The sequence below is a fragment of the Populus alba genome, chromosome 5, assembly GCF_005239225.2.
Source record: "Populus alba chromosome 5, ASM523922v2, whole genome shotgun sequence".
Classification (NCBI taxonomy): Eukaryota; Viridiplantae; Streptophyta; class Magnoliopsida; order Malpighiales; family Salicaceae; genus Populus; species Populus alba.
Genome location: NC_133288.1, coordinates 612925 through 632766, shown reverse-complemented (window position 1 = coordinate 632766; position 19842 = coordinate 612925). Strand labels below are relative to the sequence as shown.

Genomic DNA, 19842 nt, shown 5'->3' with positions numbered 1-19842 from the left:
ACTTAAACTGAAACCATGAATGCTTACAAAATTATACAAAGCTCTCTCTCTAGTAATGACTTGCACCAAATGTAAGAATAGCAATGAAAAATGTAATTAACATGAATAGTGTATATGGTATACTGTTTATTTAAAAAATTGTGAATAATGCAATTCTCTTGTACTGTTCACGTGCACTGCGTGAATTTTTTTTTGTTAATTTTTTTAATATTTTTTTTAAAATTAGTTTAGAGTGAATTTTATACTTAATAATATTTTATCTAATTTTATTACATACTAAAAAAATTATGAAAACTATAGTTCTTGTCGGATGTATTTTGTACGTAATGAAATTGTAGATGGTTTCATGAAATAATAAAATATATTTTATATTAAGTATGATTTATTTTATGATGTAATAAGCAATAGTTAAATCCACAATATTTAAATTAAAAATCATCAATATTAATATATATTTTTTAAAATTATTTTATAATCTCAATTTTAAAAGCATTCTTAACCAAACACATTAAACTACTTTTTATTCAACCTTAATTTCAACCAAATATCTATTTTTTTCAAACCAACCTCAACTAAAAATAATTTTTATAAAACAATTTTTTTAAAATCACAACTACAACAACTATTATAATCTCAAATACCCTTTTAATCAACCTATCACAATATCAAATAAACTCAACCTGAATATGATGGAAGCAAAGTTATAAAATTCTCCCAATTAGTTTCATTTATAACTCGGCCCAAGCTTGAAGGTCGGATTTTATAACACTAGATGGAAGTGTGGGTTGTGACTGGAAAGTGTTTCTATTCCATGAGGCATGCTGACTGGATATCAACAAATATGTATTGAACAACATTTCCATATCGTGCGTTATGGTATTACAAGAACAAGAACACAAGGACAACACAGACGAAGATAATAATAACAAAGATTTTAATGACACAGCGTAATTGTGGTGACGCAACAGCTAAGGTTTGTTAGGGATTGGTCCCCTTCCCAGCAAAACTCCTACTTAATCACCAAAAGGCAATGGATTAAAATAAAAACAAAATCTTAGAAACTACCACTATCAATAGTTCTAACCCAAGTTAGAGGCCTGCATTGTAAGGCAGCTGCTGCAGCTTCCTGCTAGAAACATAAACAAGAAAAGGAACGTTGACGTTTCCTATCAAACCTATCGGAACTTGGGGCGCTTGGGCATTCTAGGAGCGGGTCTAGGAGGGGCTCGAGACTTCCCAAAAGCCTTTGCTTTCCTTCTGTTCCTCTCCTGCTCACTGTCTGAATCATCACCCTTTTCCCTGTCTGCATTGCTTGCTTCCCTCTCCAGCTCCTCCCATGTCTTACCCTTTTCTTCCTCGGAGTCTTCCTCGGAATCATCCTCTTCATCGTCCTCAGACTCCACAAGTGATTCACTATCAGAGTCTTCCTCCTCCGTCTCAGAGTCAGGTTCTGCATCTGATGGTATGTAACCCTGGTCTGAATCCTCTGAGTTGTCAGAATCTGAATCACTAGCTTCCAAATTCAAAAATTCCCACCCCCCGTCATCAATGAAGCTCTGTGGGTCATCAGTGATTGTCTTCAGTATCTGTCGCCAGTTAAGATTCAGCCTGCTCTCATAATACTTGATGTCTGTTGTGTCAAGCCATTCTTTGATGCCATCAAGTGCCGTTGATGGAATAGAGTCAATCCTGAGGACATCACGCTTGAAGTCCTTGAAGACAATGGTCATGTCAAAGTTTTTCTGTCCAAGCCCAACTCTCTCCAAATTGACAATCTCAATCTCACTCAGGGTGACAACAAGGAAAGGAGTCTCAACTAACTCGACCAGGCAGCTTGAGGTGGGGACGATGAAAGATGTAACCTTGTGGGGCACTCCATGGAAGCCAAGCTCTCTCAAAGGCTGATCAAACTCAAGGTCAAGTCCACTAAATAGGGGCTGGGCCCAAAGGTCATTCACCCGATTTACAAAGCTCTGAAAATCCATATTGATCTTATTCTTCCTCTCTCTTTCCCGCTGCTCTTCTTCAATCTCATCTGGGTCATAGGCAGACCTTTTTCCACCTCCCAAAGTCTGGACCACATCCATCACCTCAACATAAAACTGCACATCCTTGGTCTTCTTGTTTCCCACCATAATGTGGTTGTGAAGATGGAAGTGCAGGAGAGTAATCATCTCCTTCTCTGCAGGCTGGAAAAATGCATGTTTGATGTTTGCAAACATAATATCCACACGCTCCTCAGCTCTGCTTGTAGAATATCGGAACCCATTAACATGGGCTTCAAGAGAACCAGGCAACTTTCTTCCACGGCCACCAAAAACAGGACGAATCCAAAGGTCAGTCAACCTTATTGGCTTGAATCTATTCCCTGCAAGCTGTAGTTTCTCCTGCGTAACCAAGGTTGCCCTCTCAGCCCTCTCTGACTCCCTGGCCATAACATGCCGTCTAAGTGTCTTGATCAGCTGTACCACTTCACTTATATGCCTAGGATCCTTTGAACGAAAAGAAACCTCCTTCAGATAAATAGCTCCTTGGTGCTTCAATGAGTTGGAGTCATGTGGATTAAAAGCTGTCCCAGGAACATTAAAAATGATTCGAATGTAACAGGTCCGGTTTGTATCCTGCTGGCTGGAAACTGTCCTGATTGTGGAAACATGGAAAGGCACCATACTCCCATAAATAGGCAAAAGTACAGCCTCATTCTTCTGGTCTATCTGAATCATTAGATCTCTAGCAGGAGGAATATCATTGACATTCTTGTATGCCACCAAATCAGATGAAGTCTTTGAAGCAGCACGACTGTCTCCATTAGCACTTCCTCCACCAGCAAGTCGCCGGGCAATTTCTTCATTCTTCTGCCGGGCAAGTTCTGCTTGGTGCTGCCTCCGAAGCTCCTCCTTTGAGATCTCCCCGTTATCTGACCTCAATGTTGTCTTAGACATCAAGTTTTCTCCGCCATTCACCTCAGCTCTAGCTTTCTGTTTTTGTTCTTCTTCCTCACCTTCATTAAATGAGTAAGCCACATCCTTAACAGCTTTTGAGCTCTTGGAAGTCACCACATCTGGATTTTGATCACCTGCAATGTCCAGATCATTGGATAATAATGAAATAAACTTTTTTAAATAATTATAATTCATGTTTGATGTAAATATGACAGTTCATAAGATAACATTAGGAAAAAGAAATTGAAATGAATAAAAGAGAAAACATCCATTCATCGTTGCCATAGAAATTGATAAGTAATTGAGAAATACAAAAGGGTGAAAATCAAGAAAAAGTTGCAGAGGATAATGAGATTACCGACAATAACGGTATCTGCAAGCAACAGTGAGAAATTCCGAATCTTGCGATTATCAGTCTGATTTTGCAAGTTCTGAAAACCAAGGGACACATTGAGAACCATTTTAGCTTTCACTACTCGATCATTCTTGGCATTAAGATTCAGTCCTGACTCGCGAAACTCAAGACCCATGCCTGTCCCAGCTGATTTGCTCAGATTTGGAACCAATTCAGGAGCCTCCTTCTCAACCACTGACAGGGCCGCTTGATAAGCAGCACTGAGTTTGTTCCCGGGCTTCAGTGCTCCAATAGCAGCTTCATGTGCCTTGAGAAGAACAGAATAAGCCTTGCTTTGCAAAGGAGTGGCATCTATCATTAAAGTCCTGGCAACATTGGAGCAGTAACTGTTGTATCGAGATCCCACCGCAATTATAATTACACTGGCAGAATCATAATACAGGGGCTCATCATTGCTTGCAGCACTAGGCCTGAGATCAAACTCCCCTCCACTCTGAAATATGGGAGGGTAGCATATATCAACATTATCTGCCTTCAACTTTGCCTTAGCTCTAGTGGGGTCTAAAATGGCCTTCTCTGCTTCATCCATCAAAGCAGAATGGGAGATATTTTTCTCCTCATCAATAACATTCTCAAGCTTCGGCACCACAATATTGTTCATTACACTAAAAGTCAAAAAAGCAGCTTTCTTAACATTAATGAGCTCATCAGCATCCTTAACAGCAAACAAATCAGACAACCCATTGGTTACATCAGCAAGCTCAAAACCTGCACCCTTCAATTTCTCAGACCAGGTTTCCAAAAGATTTCCTTCAGGAGCCTCTCTCACAATGTGTCCAACAACAGGTGCAACTTGTCCATCAGCACCTGACTGAGAACGAATAGCACGGAATATTGCTTCCATCAGACCAGTCCCATTGTCTGTCTTCGCCTTCACATGCATCACAACATCAACACCTACAACTTCCCTTGCAGGTTTTTTCACAACTTCAAGCAAAGAAGCCTTCTTCTGGCTACACAAGAAATGAATCTGCTTCTTCATAAAAACCATTACCGTCTCTGGAAACTCATAACCAAGCAACCAAATATTCAAAGCTGACGATTTCAGATACCGCAAGTCCTCAGAAGGCGGAGGTGTTGCTATAGCAACAACATCAGAAGACCCCCATAAATCAGCCTTGTTCTCATTCCAATTCGAATAAAATGCCTTGAGCCGTGTTTTAAACTTCTCCACATCAATAGCATATACATTTCTTGCTGCATTTATAGGCTGCCCACTTCCATTTCTCTGATCAGCCATCTTTAACTGCAACAACTCTACAGCCAAATATAACAAATAATCAACACAAATGGCAACAAATCAAACATAAATCACAAACATATTCAACCAACTTTAAATTAGATTACAAAACCAATCCCAAATTAGAGTTTCACAAACTAATAAAAAAACCATTAAATTACAAGCCAAAAATCCAATTTTTCATCCTCAATAATCAACACCCACCAATCAACACATCCAAGAATCCCCGATTTCAACTTCGATTCTCTTCAAAACCCTAAATTCCCTCCCCACCTACCATTTTCACACAATAACCACAAAATAACACTAACCCACTTCCATTTCCACTCAAACAAACTAAAATCCAAATCCAAAACCACAACTTCCCCAACTTCAAAACCATATCAAATCCAATAAAAATCGAATTCAAACCCTAAAAAGATAATAAAAAAAACTCACATTCGTTAAATGCCTCGCAGCAGCAATGCTTGAACCAAGCAATCTTCAATCAATAAAGGGAAAAAATCCGAGGCCAATTCGGCTTATAATTCATGTAACAAAAACCCTGTGAGAGAGAGATTAGGGTTAGGTTTTGAAACGAAACACAAAAACATAAAATGTGAAGATTAAATAACAGAGAAATCTATTAAATAAACCAAGAAGAAAACCTAATAATTAGCTTAAAATGGAGATTATGAAGAGAAAAGGAGAGGAGATGAAGAAATTACAGAAATTGATCGAAGAAATGGAGAAATTTGAGAAATTTTTCGAGAGCGCGAAGAGAGTATGAATTTTTATAGAGACGTCGAGCTTTCAAGGGGAAAATATATTGGGGGTTTTTGGGTTTGTTATTAAGGCTTGAGGGTTCAGAAAATTACATTTTATGCCATTTACATCGGGAACCGGAGTTACTTGAGTGCCCTTGATCTGAAGGTGGACGTGGTGGGGGTGATTGGGGTAGTTTTGGGAGTGTGGATTTTGAAAGCTGAATTAGAGGGAGGGGAGTGACGGTGTCGTTTTGGGGAAAGAAAAATAGCGGGAAATTGAAGGAGGGCGGGTCGGTGAGTGTTAATTGGGGCGGGAAGAGGTTGATTAATTAATTTGAGTGATTGATTTTAATTGGGTTGTGATTAGTAGTTCATTGGTTAGTAATAAAGTTACGAGTAATTTTAGAAATTTGTTTACAATTACACTACTAGAATGATTAGTTGGCATACTTCGAGATTGTATAAACTTTAGATCAAGTAAAGCAAGCTAATTAATTAGAGAAAATTCTTTAACCTTGCATTGATATAAAAAAAATATAAAAAAAATAATGTTTTTAGGTTTTTTTTAATACATCAATGTAAAAAATAAAAAATAATTATAAAAAATATTATTTAAATATATTTTTAATTAAAAGTATACTCACTATCGCGTTACCAAATATATACTTTTCTCGTGATTCCCTTAAAAAACAAATAAAAACATGTTTGAAGTGATAAGAGCCATTTTTTGAACCTGCAGATGACAGCTTTTGAATCCTGGGCTACCTAATACATTATTAGTGTCGCATGTGTGCGGCGTCGCAGCAAAAACGTCCACCCTCGAATTCTATTTTATGTGGAAAATGTGCGGAGAGAAGAAATTCTTGTTTTTTATTAGTGAAAAAATAAAATGGAAGTCGTCACCTAGTGTTTTGGTCACTAGAAACTCTAATTGGTCTTATAAATCGGGTACAAGGACTAGTTGAGTAAAAAAAAGATATTAGCACTCCAAATACGCCCTACCTCAGGTAAGTTGCTTTGTTTTATTGTCCGATAAAAATTTAAAGTATTGTTGTGTTTTCTATTTGTTGGTCTGTTTATGGTTTAAGAAAAGTTCTTTTCGATAAAAAGATTATTATCTTATTGGGTAAAACCTAACCGTTCTAACATCAACAAAAGAATTTAATATCCAGAATATATTTTATGTATAAGGTCATAACCCTAGATATTAAAAGAAAATAAAATAAATTTGTTTGGAATTTTTGAAATATTGACCAATTCTCGTTACTCAAATAAACTGGTTATTAAAGCCAAAATGCATGCTAAATTTTTTTTTTTTTTGAAATTTTATTGTTTGAAAAATACAATATGATTTTTTTTTAGAAAGACTTGACCGTATGCATGAAAACAAAACATTATATATATATATATATATATATATTATTTTTATTTTTAATTGTTTTGACTAAAACCAGGTATTTTAATACCGGATTTATATCTTTACGGTATAAAAATACAAACCAATATTAAAAAAAAAAACTCAGTAGAGAAATACTCAGGAAAATCACAAATTTGCCGAATTGTTTTGGATTGGGCCGGACCCGGCTGCACTATTTTGACTTGGGCCTGGACGGCCCAATTATGCTGGCTGGGCCATAATTGGCCCAGCCATGAACAATGGCTCTCCAAGGGAACAGTGGAGAGTGAATTATAATTCACTCTCCACTGTTCCGTAGCCGAACATTGGAGACCGGTGTGAAAAAGAAGAAGAAGAAGAAGAAGAAGAAGAAGAAAGGGAAGAGGAAGAGGGTTGACCTGGCTCTACAGGCGGTGCTACTGGCGGTGCTGCTGGCGGTTGCTGACTGGAGAATGGCATGGACAGTGGTCGGCCTTTCTTCTTCTTCTCCTCTATGTTTTTTTTTCTTTTGCTCTGTTCTCCTCTGTTTCTGTTTTCTTCTTCTGTTTCTCACGCTGTTTTCTTCTTCTGTTTCTCACGGTGCTGTTGCCGTGTGTGCTGTGATGGCTCTGAAGGCGGTGTTGGTGGTGGTTGCTGATCGGAGAATGGCTTGGACTGTGGTCGGCCTTTCTTCTTCTTCTTCTTCTTCTCTGTGTTTTTTCTCCTGCCCTGTTCTCCTCCGTTTTTGTTTTCTTCTTCGGTTTCTCACGGTGTTGTTGTCATGTGTGCTGCGGTGGAGGTTGTTGGCCGGTGGAGTTGTTGTGGGAGGCAAAGATGGCTCTTCTCCTCTCTATGCAGAGGCGTGAGCCTTTTTTTTTTTTTTTTTTTTCCAGCTCCCTCCCTCCCTCTCTGTCTCGTTTTTTTCTTTTCCTTACGTTCCCCCTCTAATGTTTTTATTTCCATCGGGTCCTTCTCCCCCTTTTTTCTCCTCCCTCTTTTATCGTGGCCTTTCTCTGGCTTTTATAAGGCCAGAGAATGCCATGCAGTGTCAAGCTCGTTTAGCAGGCGTTTCTTTTTCTAGCTTTATAGCCAAATAAATGCCATGCGTTTTAGTATTGCATCGTGGGCAGTTGGGGCTAGTTGTTTCCTCTACTGAAACGGTTCCCTAAACTTCAAATCTTGATTTTCTCAAAACTCTACTAATCTGAAATTATGTCTTTACCGCAATCTCCCTTTAACTAAGACCTTAATTATCTTGAGAACCTGATCTTGGTGCCCCTCTAAATTTTGATTTTTTTTTAAATCAAGCAGCGTTAATGTTGACTCAATGAGCAAAATCAGTGATTTTAAAAATAATGCGTTAAAAATCAAACCCGTTTGAAAGACCTTTGAAAATTTAAATTCTTTTGAGATGACGTTGAAAATGCTAAAAACAATGCAAATATATCAAAAATGTATTTTTTTTGAGTTCTCTCTCTCTTTTTTTTTTTTTTTTTGCTATTTTTTGTTTTTTTCTAAAAATTTATCGAAAACATGGGTAAAAAATTAGATAGCAACAATTATGGTGTGTGATCTTATGTTCGATTGAAAAAATATATTTGTTTGGAGATGGGAGATGAAAATAAAAATATAAAATAAATATTTTTGAAATAAGTTTTTATTCTTTCAAAATACGCTATTTTATCTTTCTTTCTTTTTTTAATCTCCGGGCAACAATTATAAATTTGTATCTATAAATATATTTTGTGATAGGCTGATCATCCATAAAAATTTATGAAATACGTATGATATTTTATTTGAAACTCGGTAATTTATAACCTTTTATTAGTAGAGATTAACAAGAGTTACAATTGCTGGAAAATAATTAATAGAGATAATCACAATCTAATCCAAGATAGCTGTAATAAATCAAAACTCACAACATCATAAACCAAGTTCTAACCGAGTTAAGATGTCGCCTTCAAGGTTGTCTCTGTCGCATATATTTATAAAGCCTCTTCTTAATTCCTTCTCCTCGTAGAATACTTCCTCTTTGGTTGCTGTTGGAATCTGCCGACGGTTACTGATTTAATGTTGTTGCAAATCCTCCTCCCCCTCAAGGACTCCTTCCACTAACGTTGTTGCTGGATTTTTTTTCTATGCTTTTTCTACTCATAACAAAGTACTTTTCTCTTCATCAATGGCAAATCATCACTTTCCCTTGCCTCATCCTCATCCTCCTTGCTTTATTGTAGGCATTTTTCAGCCTCCTAACTTGGTCCTCACCAGACTGACCCAACTTTACATGACCATACAGAGCATAATTGAAACTATGGAAACAATTTAAAGTATTGTGCGAAGAAAACAAATCCATGCCATTTATTTGATGATATAATCTAAAGAATAACATTGTTCCAAGGAAGACATAAATGGAACCAGCAAGGCTTCTAATCATTAAATTAAGAACAAATTGCCTCCCAATCTATGCATGGGGGGAGGTTAAAATGAACTCAGGGCCATTAATGGAGGGATTTAATTAGCCTCCATGTATGAAAGTTGATCATCCAATAATACTTTTACCATCGAGATGAAGAAAGTTGAAGGAAAAGAAAACTCTCAGTATCTTAGGGATTAGAAAGAAGAAGGAAATCTTTGATATCACTCCACCTTGTAATAAACTATTCCAGTTCCTGCTAAACCTGTACGGATTAGGGAATTATTAGCCTTTATCTGCAGAACAAAGCACAAAAATATTATTTGTTGAATGACACACGAGCCCGACGCTTCTTAAGAAACTAGCCCCTTTTAATAAACTTAATGTTAGAAATTTATTCACATTTAATTGGTATTTTCGAGAATAAATTAAAAATGTATTCTACTTACTTTTAAAATTAAAATTTTATTAAAAATTATTCTTTAGCAAAAAAATTTAACATGATTAAAATAAAATAATAATTTGTGGATGAATAAAAAATTAATTTTCAAAAAACACTTGATTAATATTTTTTTGTGCAATTCAAAACTCTTTACCCTATATTAAATCTATATTAAAAAAATACAAGATTTTTTTTATAATATATAAAGTGAAAAGTTAAAAGGACTTGTAGGTACTAAAGTTTTGAGTGTAGAGGTAACCTAAATAAAATGAGTTTTAAGTTTAAGTTATATACGTTTGCTAAATCTCAGGCTTGGATTTGAATTTTTTATAAAATAATTTTTTGAATTATATAAAATATTTTTTACCAGTTTATTTTGAACTTAAGTTTAAGAATTTGTTATAAAATAATTCTTTGATCCATATAGAATTATTTTTATTCAACAATAATCAACCCATGAATGAAGAATCTTAACAATAATCTACCATCTGAACTTTTTTTATTTTCTAAGTAAACACATCTAGTTTTTTAAAGCAAATGCTGTCAAGTTTTTTACCTATTTATAATGGGTAATTAAAGTAAAATGACAAAAATTAATTTTGATAATAATAATAATAATAATATACCCTTAAAATCGTCAACATACAATTACCAATTTAAGACATGATCAAGCAGTGAGCTTCGCATACAAGCAAAACGCTTTCGATAGCAAGACTACACAAAGTTAGGGCTAAAATGCAGTCATCAATGAGGCAAAAGATTGAAACTAGACCTGTTTATGAAGATTTCGAACCAACAACATCATGCAGGATACGAGAGCCTGGAGTCAACTCTCTTATATCTTTGATTTATAATAGAGATTAATTAGCATACATTTTCCATCCATGAACTGAATAGATTCATCTGGTAAAAATCAAAATGCATCGACAGTTTAGAGAAGGATGCAAATTTTGATGTAAATTAAAGGCTAGATATGGTCCAAGATTATCTTGAATTCTGGATTGAATTGAACTTAGCCTCTAAACTATCAATTTAAATAAGAGGTTGAACCGTGGTAGGAAACCGGGCTTAAGTATACATGTGCAAGTCCCTTCTCAAAAAACAAATGTGGAGTTGGAGAACAGCCTGTGTTTAGCTTAGAAATGTTCTTAATTTCCTTCTTTTCGTGCTAATTTCCCGACAGGATTTTAAAAAGGAACATCTGAACATTAAATTTATGTATTCACCGCGAATCCTAATAAGAATCACCGGACAACGCTCCCTTGATCTTGATCATGATCATGTATGGAGCCGTTTCCTCAAGGAGATTGATCTTGCACCAAATTGTAAGCTTCATGAAATGAGAGCAAAGTTCGTTAACAATATCCTTCGTGGCGTCATACCCTATGATGTTGCAACAAAAACAAGGGACAAGCCCTTAACAGCAAATCAAATCAGGGAGATTTTCACGAGACACGTCAAGGATCTTGACAATAATGTTCTTGGCTGGAATGAGCTGAAGGCTGCCTTCTCTGAGTTGGGTGCTAGTTATCCTGACTTCAGAGTTGACAGGGCACTGGTGTTTGCGGATCCCAATGGAGATGGATTGATTGCTAGTGATTATGAGATGGATGAACTAGTGTGTTATGCTTGGCTGGATGGTGTTGAAGAGATTGAATGGTGTTTTGATTAAAGGAATTCAAATAATTCAAGTTGGGGAGTACAGGAGAGGACGATGAAGCACTGCCCAGTTGCCATATTCAAATTGCTTCTTCTTTGTTACTATTTCTTTACATAATTATATATATTCAAATTCCTGTTTGCTTGGACTCTGATTCATGACTCAGCTGCCACCAATAATTTAACGCAATCCATCACTGGTAGCCATTGACGACCATTGACCAGTAAAATCTTGAAACAAAATTATTGGCTATAACATTCCTTAGAGAATTATCACTTTGAAAGTCAAAATAACGTTAGAAAATCTCTTACAATTTTATAATAAGCTGAATTAATCCATGTATTTAGTTTTCTTATTTATTAAATTCTGGTTGATTTTTAAGTTGATTCTGTGCATGTTTTGTATTATGATGTATCATATTTTTTAAAAAGTTTTTTTTAGTTGTAAATAAATTAAAATAGGTTTTTTAGATTTTTTTAACATTAAAACATTAAAATTATTAATTTAATATTTTTTAAAAAATAAATACATTTTAAAAAATACTCAAATGCAGTTGAAAATTCACTCCCATAGAGCCGGGTCAACTCCTCTGTTTCTTTTATTCTTATGCCGATCCCGTTCTGATAAATCCATCATTTCACATCTTCCAATAAACAAAACCTAATTCCAATATTTGACCAAATCAAGAGAGTCAATATTGAAATCCTTCATATCTAGTTACTCAAGACACTTAAAAGAATAATTTCACGTATAAATCCACTTTTATACATAAATTTTTTTTTTGATTTTTTTTAATTTTAAATAGGATATTTATATTCAAACAAATGCATTCACATAAAAAACAATTCTCTAACTTCTTCTTGGAGTCAAATCACGAAACAATCTTGATTTAATTTGGTGTAGGCATGCAAGCTTGACCAAGCAATTATGTATCTAATAACTTCATGAAACAAAGTTAAAGTCCAATTGACAATATTTTTGTCTCTTATGATTTAGGAGGAGGATTCATGAAACAATTTTTTTTTTTTAAATGTATTCATCATATTAAAAAAAAAAAAAACTCCTTTTAACTTAGAAACAAACAACAACCATATATTCTCATTTACGAATACAAGTACCTGTGGGCACAAAAACACATGATGATGTTGATTGAGTTGTTAGCTGATCAACAGCTTTGACTAACCATTTTAGCTTCCCCTCCTCGTGCAAATCGCCTACCACCACGCCCCACATTATTAGACACCACCTAACCAGTTAAACCACCCCTCTCTCTTACAAGACAACCTTGCTGTTGTCTGGTCAGTTCTAATCTTCTCTTTTAAGCAAAACAAGACCATTCATTTCATTATTTTTTTTCAAAATACTGTTTCTTTGGTAATATAAAGGCAGAGGTTGTAATAACATAGTTGCAAATTGTACACTGTTTCATTGTTTTGTAGATCATCTTTGATTTGAATTGTTGAAATGGCTAGAAAGAAGATAAGAGAGTATGATTCTAAGAGACTTTTGAAAGAGCACTTGAAACGTCTCTCTGGTATTGATCTTCAGATCTGCTCTGCTCAGGTTGATATCTCCCCATCCTCTGAATCCCCCCCCATGTGTGTGTGATTTGATCCCCTTTTTTTTATTTGACCACATGATTGTTATGGTCATTTGGTATTTTATGCTTTTATTAAGTTGAAATTTGATTACTTTGGATTGGAAATTGGATCTTATTTGATTAAATTTTTCGACCTTAGCTTAATTTTAGTGGAATTGAAACTGGGTTTCTGATATGCACTCAATCTTCAACTGGGTTTTCTGAAAGTTCAAGTTTGGAGCTAGAGATTAGCTGTATCATATTTTGGTAAAGTTGGTGATTAGCTTGGTTTTGATGAAATTCTAGCTGGGTTTTGGCTACAAGTGCAGCCCTCTTTTTTTTACCGGGTCTGTTAAAAATTCAAGCTTGGTAATGGGAGTGGCGTTATTTTGGATTTGATGTTACAAGTAATAAGATAATCTGTTGTTGTGTCTAGGTGACAGAAGGTACAGATTTCACTGAGTTAACAAATAAAGAGCCATGGCTTTCATCTACAAAATTGGTTGTGAAGCCTGACATGCTCTTTGGGAAGCGTGGGAAGAGTGGTTTGGTTGCGTTGAATTTAGATCTAGCTCAAGTTGCTGAATTTGTGAAAGCACGCCTTGGCGCTGAGGTGATTTTTTGGATTGAATTGCGTGAAAGTTCGTTCTTTTGTTTGTCTGGTTAGGTTTTAGATTGATGTGCAAATTGGATCTGCTTTTTTAGGTTGAGATGGGTGGCTGTAAGGCACCAATAACTACCTTCATTGTTGAACCCTTTGTTCCACATGACCAAGAGTTTTACATCTCAATTGTCTCTGAAAGACTCGGCAGCACTATTAGCTTCTCAGAATGTGGAGGTATTGAAATTGAGGAGAACTGGGATAAGGTATGCTTACATTGTTAGTCTTGATAGGTGCTTCTTCATCTCTTCTCATATTATGACCGTTTGATCTCGTAACCGTTGGAATTTAAATTACCGACATGGTTTTGGTTTTTGGACTTCTGCAGGTTAAAACCATATTCCTCCCAACTGAAAAACCAATGACACTGGAAGCATGTGCTCCATTGATTGCTACACTTCCTTTGGAGGTGAGTTTCTTTATATTCATTATCTTTGATTTAATAAATTCTGGAGATGAGCAATCTAGTATGTTTCACTGATCAAAATAATTAAACAGGTTAAAAGTCTGATTCTTGTTAATAAAAAGTGGTTCCTTGGTTTGTCAATTGATGGGACATGCTCAGTTCCCTTAGATTTTAGTTTCTCTTTGGAGTTGAAAGTTTTGGGTATCGTGCATTCTGAATTGCTTAATACATATTTGAAATTTGCTGATACATCTTCAATACTATCTCAGATTCGAGGAAAAATCGGTGATTTCATCATTGGTGTTTTTTCTGTATTTCAAGGTGAGCATGCTCTTGCCACATTCATTTAACGTGGGAAATTACTTGACTTGTGAACAAGATTCTAATCACATGCACTTGAATCTTTTTTAATTTTCATGTTGTATGAAATAATAGAGGGGAAAGGAAGTAAATTTTTCTTAAGAATCTTGAAAGGATTGAGAATGGTCTGAATCGTCTGATATTTCCTTTTATATGACCTCTTTGCAAATTTCTTACACCAAATATTATATATGCTAGTAATGAATTCATTTCTGATTGCTTTTCCTGTTCTCCATAGATCTGGACTTCAGTTTTCTAGAAATGAATCCATTTACATTGGTGAATGGGGAACCATATCCACTGGATATGAGAGGAGAATTGGACGACACTGCTGCTTTCAAGAACTTCAAGAAGTATGTATATATTCATATCCTCTTTGGAGGAAACCTTCAATTGACATGAGATTGTTGTTTAGGTATATTACTAACATATTTTGTCTCTCATCCAATATGTTTTGGTACATTCAGATGGGGTAATGTAGAGTTTCCTCTGCCTTTTGGAAGAGTTCTGAGTTCTACCGAAAGCTTCATTCATTCTTTGGATGAAAAGGTAATTACATGAATGCATGTTTTGACATTCTTTTACTTGCCTATACTTTCATGCATGGAATTGCCATTATCTTTTTGTCCATTATTCAGATGCATTAACAATATTCTTGTGTTTACAGACAAGTTCATCTTTGAAATTCACTGTTTTGAACCCAAAGGGACGTATCTGGACAATGGTTGCTGGAGGTGGTGCCAGTGTTATATATGCTGATACTGTAGGTGCTTTTATAGCCATATGCTATAGTCTACCTGCCCTTTATTGGTTGGTGCAAGGTCTATACTTCCTGATTTTACTGGTAGACTAATTCTTTTCTAATTAACAAGGTTGGAGATTTGGGTTATGCATCAGAGCTTGGCAACTATGCAGAGTATAGTGGAGCTCCAAATGAGGACGAGGTCTTGCAATATGCAAGAGTTGTCATTGATGTAAGAGACAATAAATTTAAGCCTTTTCTTTTTCAGCATCTTTTCTCACAATTATGTCGTTACTCATGTTCTGTAACAATATTCCTTGATCATTGTAGTGTGCCACTTCCGACCCTGATGGTCGCAAAAGAGCCCTTCTTATTGGAGGAGGCATTGCTAACTTCACCGATGTTGCTGCTACTTTCAATGGTATTATACGAGCGCTGAGAGAGAAGGTATGTCTAGTTGAATCTAGTCCAATTGCTGTAAGTAGTGACTGGTTTAAGTTGCCTTTTTCTACATGTAACTCTTCCTTATCACCTCCTTATAGGAATCCAAGTTAAAGGCGGCAAGAATGCACATCTATGTCCGAAGAGGTGGTCCTAACTATCAGACTGGTTTGGCCAAGATGCGCACTCTAGGAGAGGAACTGGGAGTACCTCTTGAGGTATGAAATGACAATCTTCTTTTTGTAGTTCTCATTGAGTTTGTTGGCCATTGGTTTGTGAAATTAAATAAAGCTGTAAGCTCTGAAATGTATACTGTTAATAGGAGAAAAGTAACCCTGTCTTCAATAATGATCTGTAAGATTGTGACCTTTTTCCCATTTGAAGTATGGAATCCTTGTTTACGAGGAGTGCGCAGATCTAATAGAGGTGTCTTAAGTTTTGCTGGTGTTTTTTTAATTATAAAGTTCAAGTTGTCCTTTACCTTAACAAACATGACTGGATTTGAAAAAACACAAGATCTTCTATGTTCTTAGAAAGTTTTCTTTAGTTTCCATTTCTCCACTCCTGAAGATTCAGATCTTGGAAATTCTTTATATTTGTCTTATTCGTAGCTAAGCTGTGACAATTTCTTCTTTTGTTTTCAGGTTTATGGGCCAGAGGCCACAATGACAGGCATCTGCAAGCAAGCCATTGATTGCATCATGTCTACGGCATAGTCTACCAATTCATTTTCTCCTTTGTCAGTGTGAGTGAAGAAAATGTATTGTGGCAAGTTGTGTTGAGAAAATAATTTAGCGTAGAAGGCGTAAGCTGGATTGAATTGCTGTATACTTGGCATCAAATTCTCCCTTATGATAAACAATCTTGGATCAATGTTTTGAAATATGCATGACACGGTTTCGACTCTGTATATTGGCAACTTATCAATTTATTGTTTGAGTAATCAAATCACTTTGCTATTTTCCTATGAAATTCCCAGTCCATGTCTTCTTCATGCTATCGAAATCTTCTATTGATTGAATTTGTACTCAATTCTTCTCTGATAAAATGCTGCATCATAGCATCGCTTAAAATTCGAAACCCAATGGCCCATGAATCCAACGGACATATGTAAAATATATATATTATTTTAATATATTTTTAAATAAAAAATATTTTAAATCTCAGTTGTTACATGCAAATTCATGAGAAGTTGTGACCTGGAGTACCAATCCATCAGAGAGAGAGCAGAAAACGCATTGTCCTGCCACCTGTCCCCCCTCTTTGATTTCTAGCAACGAATGCCAACAGCCCCATTTTTGACCGCGCAGTTTGGTCTCCGACTCTCCTGTCACCACTACAAAATAACTTCCTCTTCCTTCCCCTCCCTCTCAAAGTGGGTGGCAGCTGGCAAATTATCATAGCAAGGGCGTTTAATGAAGTGCAGCTTGTTCCCTATCGGCTTTCCGCAAAGAAAGAGCCAGCCCGACCTCATAAATGCATTAACTTTGCAGTTCTTGTAAGAAATTTAAGTTGAGGTGGAGGCTGATGACCATGCAGAGCTACCTGCCTCTTTACATCGATGAAATTAAAAAAAAAAAATTAATATATTTATAAAAAAAATAACTTGAAAATTAATTGTTAGTATATTTTTAAACACCACTTTAGTCGTGATGTAGGATTGTATTTGTAGTAAACGTGAACCTGTGAGGACTGAGGAGGAGGACATGAAAATGGAAAGTTACATTATAATATATAAAACAGATGTCTTGCATTTGAAGGGTCCTTAACTCCTTATAGCTTCCTAGTTTTTGTTAGGTAAGGCCCTCGTAAAGACACAGATGCTTTAACTTCTGTCTCAAAACGTTTACAGTTCACAACTTTTGTAGGACAGCTCCACCAGTCTTTGAGAAATGGAAGAATCTCCATTTGAACTCGCACTCGAAGGACCACATTGCCCTTAAGTGTAGGCTGTTCTAACTTCTACCCCTGTATGCATTAACTTTATACTAGGTTTAGCATGCATCGTTGAGTTACAGTAGAAAGCTCTCATTAGCAACAGTACTGTTGACAGGTAATTAATTAGTATATAAGGATTATGAACTATAATTCTTGAGAATTAGAAATAGAGAACAAGCTTCAATAGTTTTAGATAAAGTAAAGGTTATTGAAGTATTTTTACATAGCATGAGCTGGTGAATGGTTTATGGAGTAAATTTTTTGACAGTGATGGACCCAAGACATAAATTTTTAGCTACATCATTAGTGACTATCCCATCTAACTCTTTTCCATGTCTACTGCTGTTTGTAAAAGAGTTGGTTATACACTTGTTTAAACTAGAAACCTCGGGTACTATAAGATGGGTGGGGGTGGCTAGGGTTCTTTACACTGCAAGTGAGAAAGACTAGAGAAAAGTAGAGAGTGTGTCAATGCCAGGTGTTGAGAGAAGTGCTAAGATGGAGAGAACTCAAAAGATGCTACTGATCCTTGCCATTTTCGTACTGGTTCTTGCCTCCAATGTTGAAGCAGGAAGGAAGCTCAAGGACAAGGAGAAAGTTGACCAACCTCAGAACTATCTAGGAGGCTTTGGTACCAGTGGTGGCTTTATACCAAGTCCTAATGGTCCTGTCTTTCAGCTTGGGCCAACAGGGTATTGCTCTTACCCTGGGGTTGGTTGTGTCAGGATCCCTGGTACTGGTTCCATTGGCTCACCACCATGATCAAGAGTCTTGACTGCACTTAGTAGTTACTAGCCAGGATCTCTAGCTAGTTAGTCTTGTGGCGGTCTAGTTTGAGGCTCTTGATTTAGGGGTCTGGACTCGTTTTAGCCGTGGAAGTTTCAATAAGCTTGTTTCAGTTTGTTGTCCTTTGTTTATGCTTGGTCTTGTGTGCTTGTGTTGAAGCTTATGCCTCTTCTTGTGTTAGTGTCTATGTTTCAGTTCTGTCATTAATTACTAGTTGATCTATGAAGAACTTGGCTTTCAAACCCTTAACCAGTACTATGTACATTACAAGCCCTATCAATAGATGATCTACGTTTAAGTTACTACTTGTTCTACATATTCTCTGCAATGTTGTGTTCTATCTTTGAGACATCCCCTCTCTCTCTCTCCTTCTCTTCCCCCCCACCTCACAGTCACAGATCTTGATCAGCAAGAAAAGAGAAGCTTCTTACAACACCGTGTGTTAATTAACCATATAATCTTAGTTATCTAATCACATTAAAGTACACTTGATTAAAAAAAAAAATCACAAGAATTAAATACACATCCCATTTCCGGTTAAAGATCAATGGCCTCAGGATTCTTGCTGGATGTGAGCCATGCCATGTTCCCCTACATGGATGAATGGTTTTTTTGTTTATTTTGTAATTTTGCAGGAACAGTTGAAATAGGCTTAAATGGGAGTATAAGTTTTGAAATATAAATGCTTACTTGTAGCGCATAACTGGCTTTTCTGAAACATGATTCATGGTTTGATGGATTTGGAACATAACTCTTCCTTTTTAGCAGTTGTCGAATTCTTTGAATTGTACTAAGAAATAAATAGTTGGGTGAGGCATTTGCCATTTGTGATAAATGATGCTTGTATCATGGGAATTGCAGCCCTCAAACCAGGAGGCAAAATAAAGCTGCTTTTGGTTACTGTTCTGATTTTTAAAAAAGGACAAATATAAATGTACTTGAGTAGAGGGACATAAAAAATATAAAAATAAATTTATTGTTAAAATAATTTTAAATTAAATTCTTATTTTTTCAAAATAAGAACACAATATCATGCTATTTTTATTTTAATTGTCGCTGTCTTTTTTGCATAGAGATAGGATGCAATCCTTGACCATACAGAATATTTGCTGCAAGAATCTAACATTGTACCTTTCCTAGTTTCTACATCTTTTTAAGACATTGAAGGATCCTAACAGTCTCCCACCAACCAGAACCTCTCTGTTGTTATGGTACTCAAAAGTATGTTATTAATTTGAAGATTAAGACAAGTTTTTATACCTTCTAGCACACATCACTCCTCTCCCATTGTTATCTTCAAAACAAAAGATGCAATGAATATTAGTATGCTTAAATTTGTCCAAATATATCCTTCATTTTGCCATCAAGATTTCATATATATATATATATATATATATATAACACAAATGGAAGATTAATTATATTGTGTTCAAAAACATAAAAAATAACTGTTAATTTATTCACATATATATTAATTGAAAATCTTTCTCCCTTTCATTGCCCTTGAAAATCTTTGAGGTTTGAATATACTTAAACTTTGTTCCACAGATAGGATTCATGATGGGTTTTAATTTGAATTGTTTTTTATATTGATTTATTTAAATTCAAATAATATAATAAGTTAACTTATGATTTGGCCAATCCGTTTAAATTTAATCAAGTCAAAATCAAGATTTAAAAGAATAAAAAATGACTA

General features: G+C 35.6%; 2 protein-coding genes across 3 annotated transcripts; one reads left to right on the top strand and one right to left on the bottom strand.

Annotated features, from left to right (window-relative positions):
- Window positions 1-826: 826 nt before the first annotated feature.
- On the bottom strand, window positions 827-5419 carry LOC118034959 (FACT complex subunit SPT16). Its single transcript, XM_035040417.2, has 4 exons — window positions 5305-5419; window positions 5036-5141; window positions 3301-4614; window positions 827-3076 (listed from the first exon to the last, which is right to left on the bottom strand). Exons 3-4 carry the CDS (start codon window positions 4595-4597, stop codon window positions 1176-1178), a joined length of 3198 nt encoding a protein of 1065 aa, XP_034896308.1. The 5' UTR covers window positions 4598-4614; window positions 5036-5141; window positions 5305-5419; the 3' UTR covers window positions 827-1175.
- Window positions 5420-12361: 6942 nt separating this feature from the next.
- On the top strand, window positions 12362-16394 carry LOC118034958 (ATP-citrate synthase alpha chain protein 2). 2 transcript variants are annotated; one of them, XM_035040416.2, is made up of 13 exons: window positions 12362-12531; window positions 12673-12796; window positions 13249-13425; window positions 13518-13679; window positions 13802-13882; window positions 14149-14200; window positions 14478-14592; window positions 14707-14788; window positions 14907-15002; window positions 15112-15213; window positions 15312-15428; window positions 15524-15640; window positions 16067-16394. In XM_035040416.2, the coding sequence occupies exons 2-13, from the start codon at window positions 12698-12700 to the stop codon at window positions 16136-16138; spliced, it is 1272 nt and encodes a 423-aa protein (XP_034896307.1). In that variant the 5' UTR covers window positions 12362-12531; window positions 12673-12697; the 3' UTR covers window positions 16139-16394. The 2 variants fall into 2 exon arrangements, with proteins under 2 accessions (XP_034896307.1, XP_073265173.1); XM_073409072.1 differs by lacking the exon at window positions 12362-12531 and having other exon boundaries at window positions 12548-12796.
- Window positions 16395-19842: the final 3448 nt, after the last annotated feature.

Excerpts from the sequence above, each read along its gene's own strand:
- LOC118034958 (XM_035040416.2), top strand. The coding sequence starts at position 12,698 with ATGGCTAGAAAGAAGATAAGAGAGTATGATTCTAAGAGACTTTTGAAA. Across the intron at positions 14,789-14,906 it reads TTCATTCTTTGGATGAAAAG|ACAAGTTCATCTTTGAAATT; the intron begins GTAATTACATGA and ends TTGTGTTTACAG. Across the intron at positions 15,641-16,066 it reads AACTGGGAGTACCTCTTGAG|GTTTATGGGCCAGAGGCCAC; the intron begins GTATGAAATGAC and ends TTTTGTTTTCAG.
- LOC118034959 (XM_035040417.2), bottom strand. The coding sequence starts at position 4,597 with ATGGCTGATCAGAGAAATGGAAGTGGGCAGCCTATAAATGCAGCAAGA. Across the intron at positions 3,077-3,300 it reads TGCAGATACCGTTATTGTCG|GTGATCAAAATCCAGATGTG; the intron begins GTAATCTCATTA and ends TGGACATTGCAG.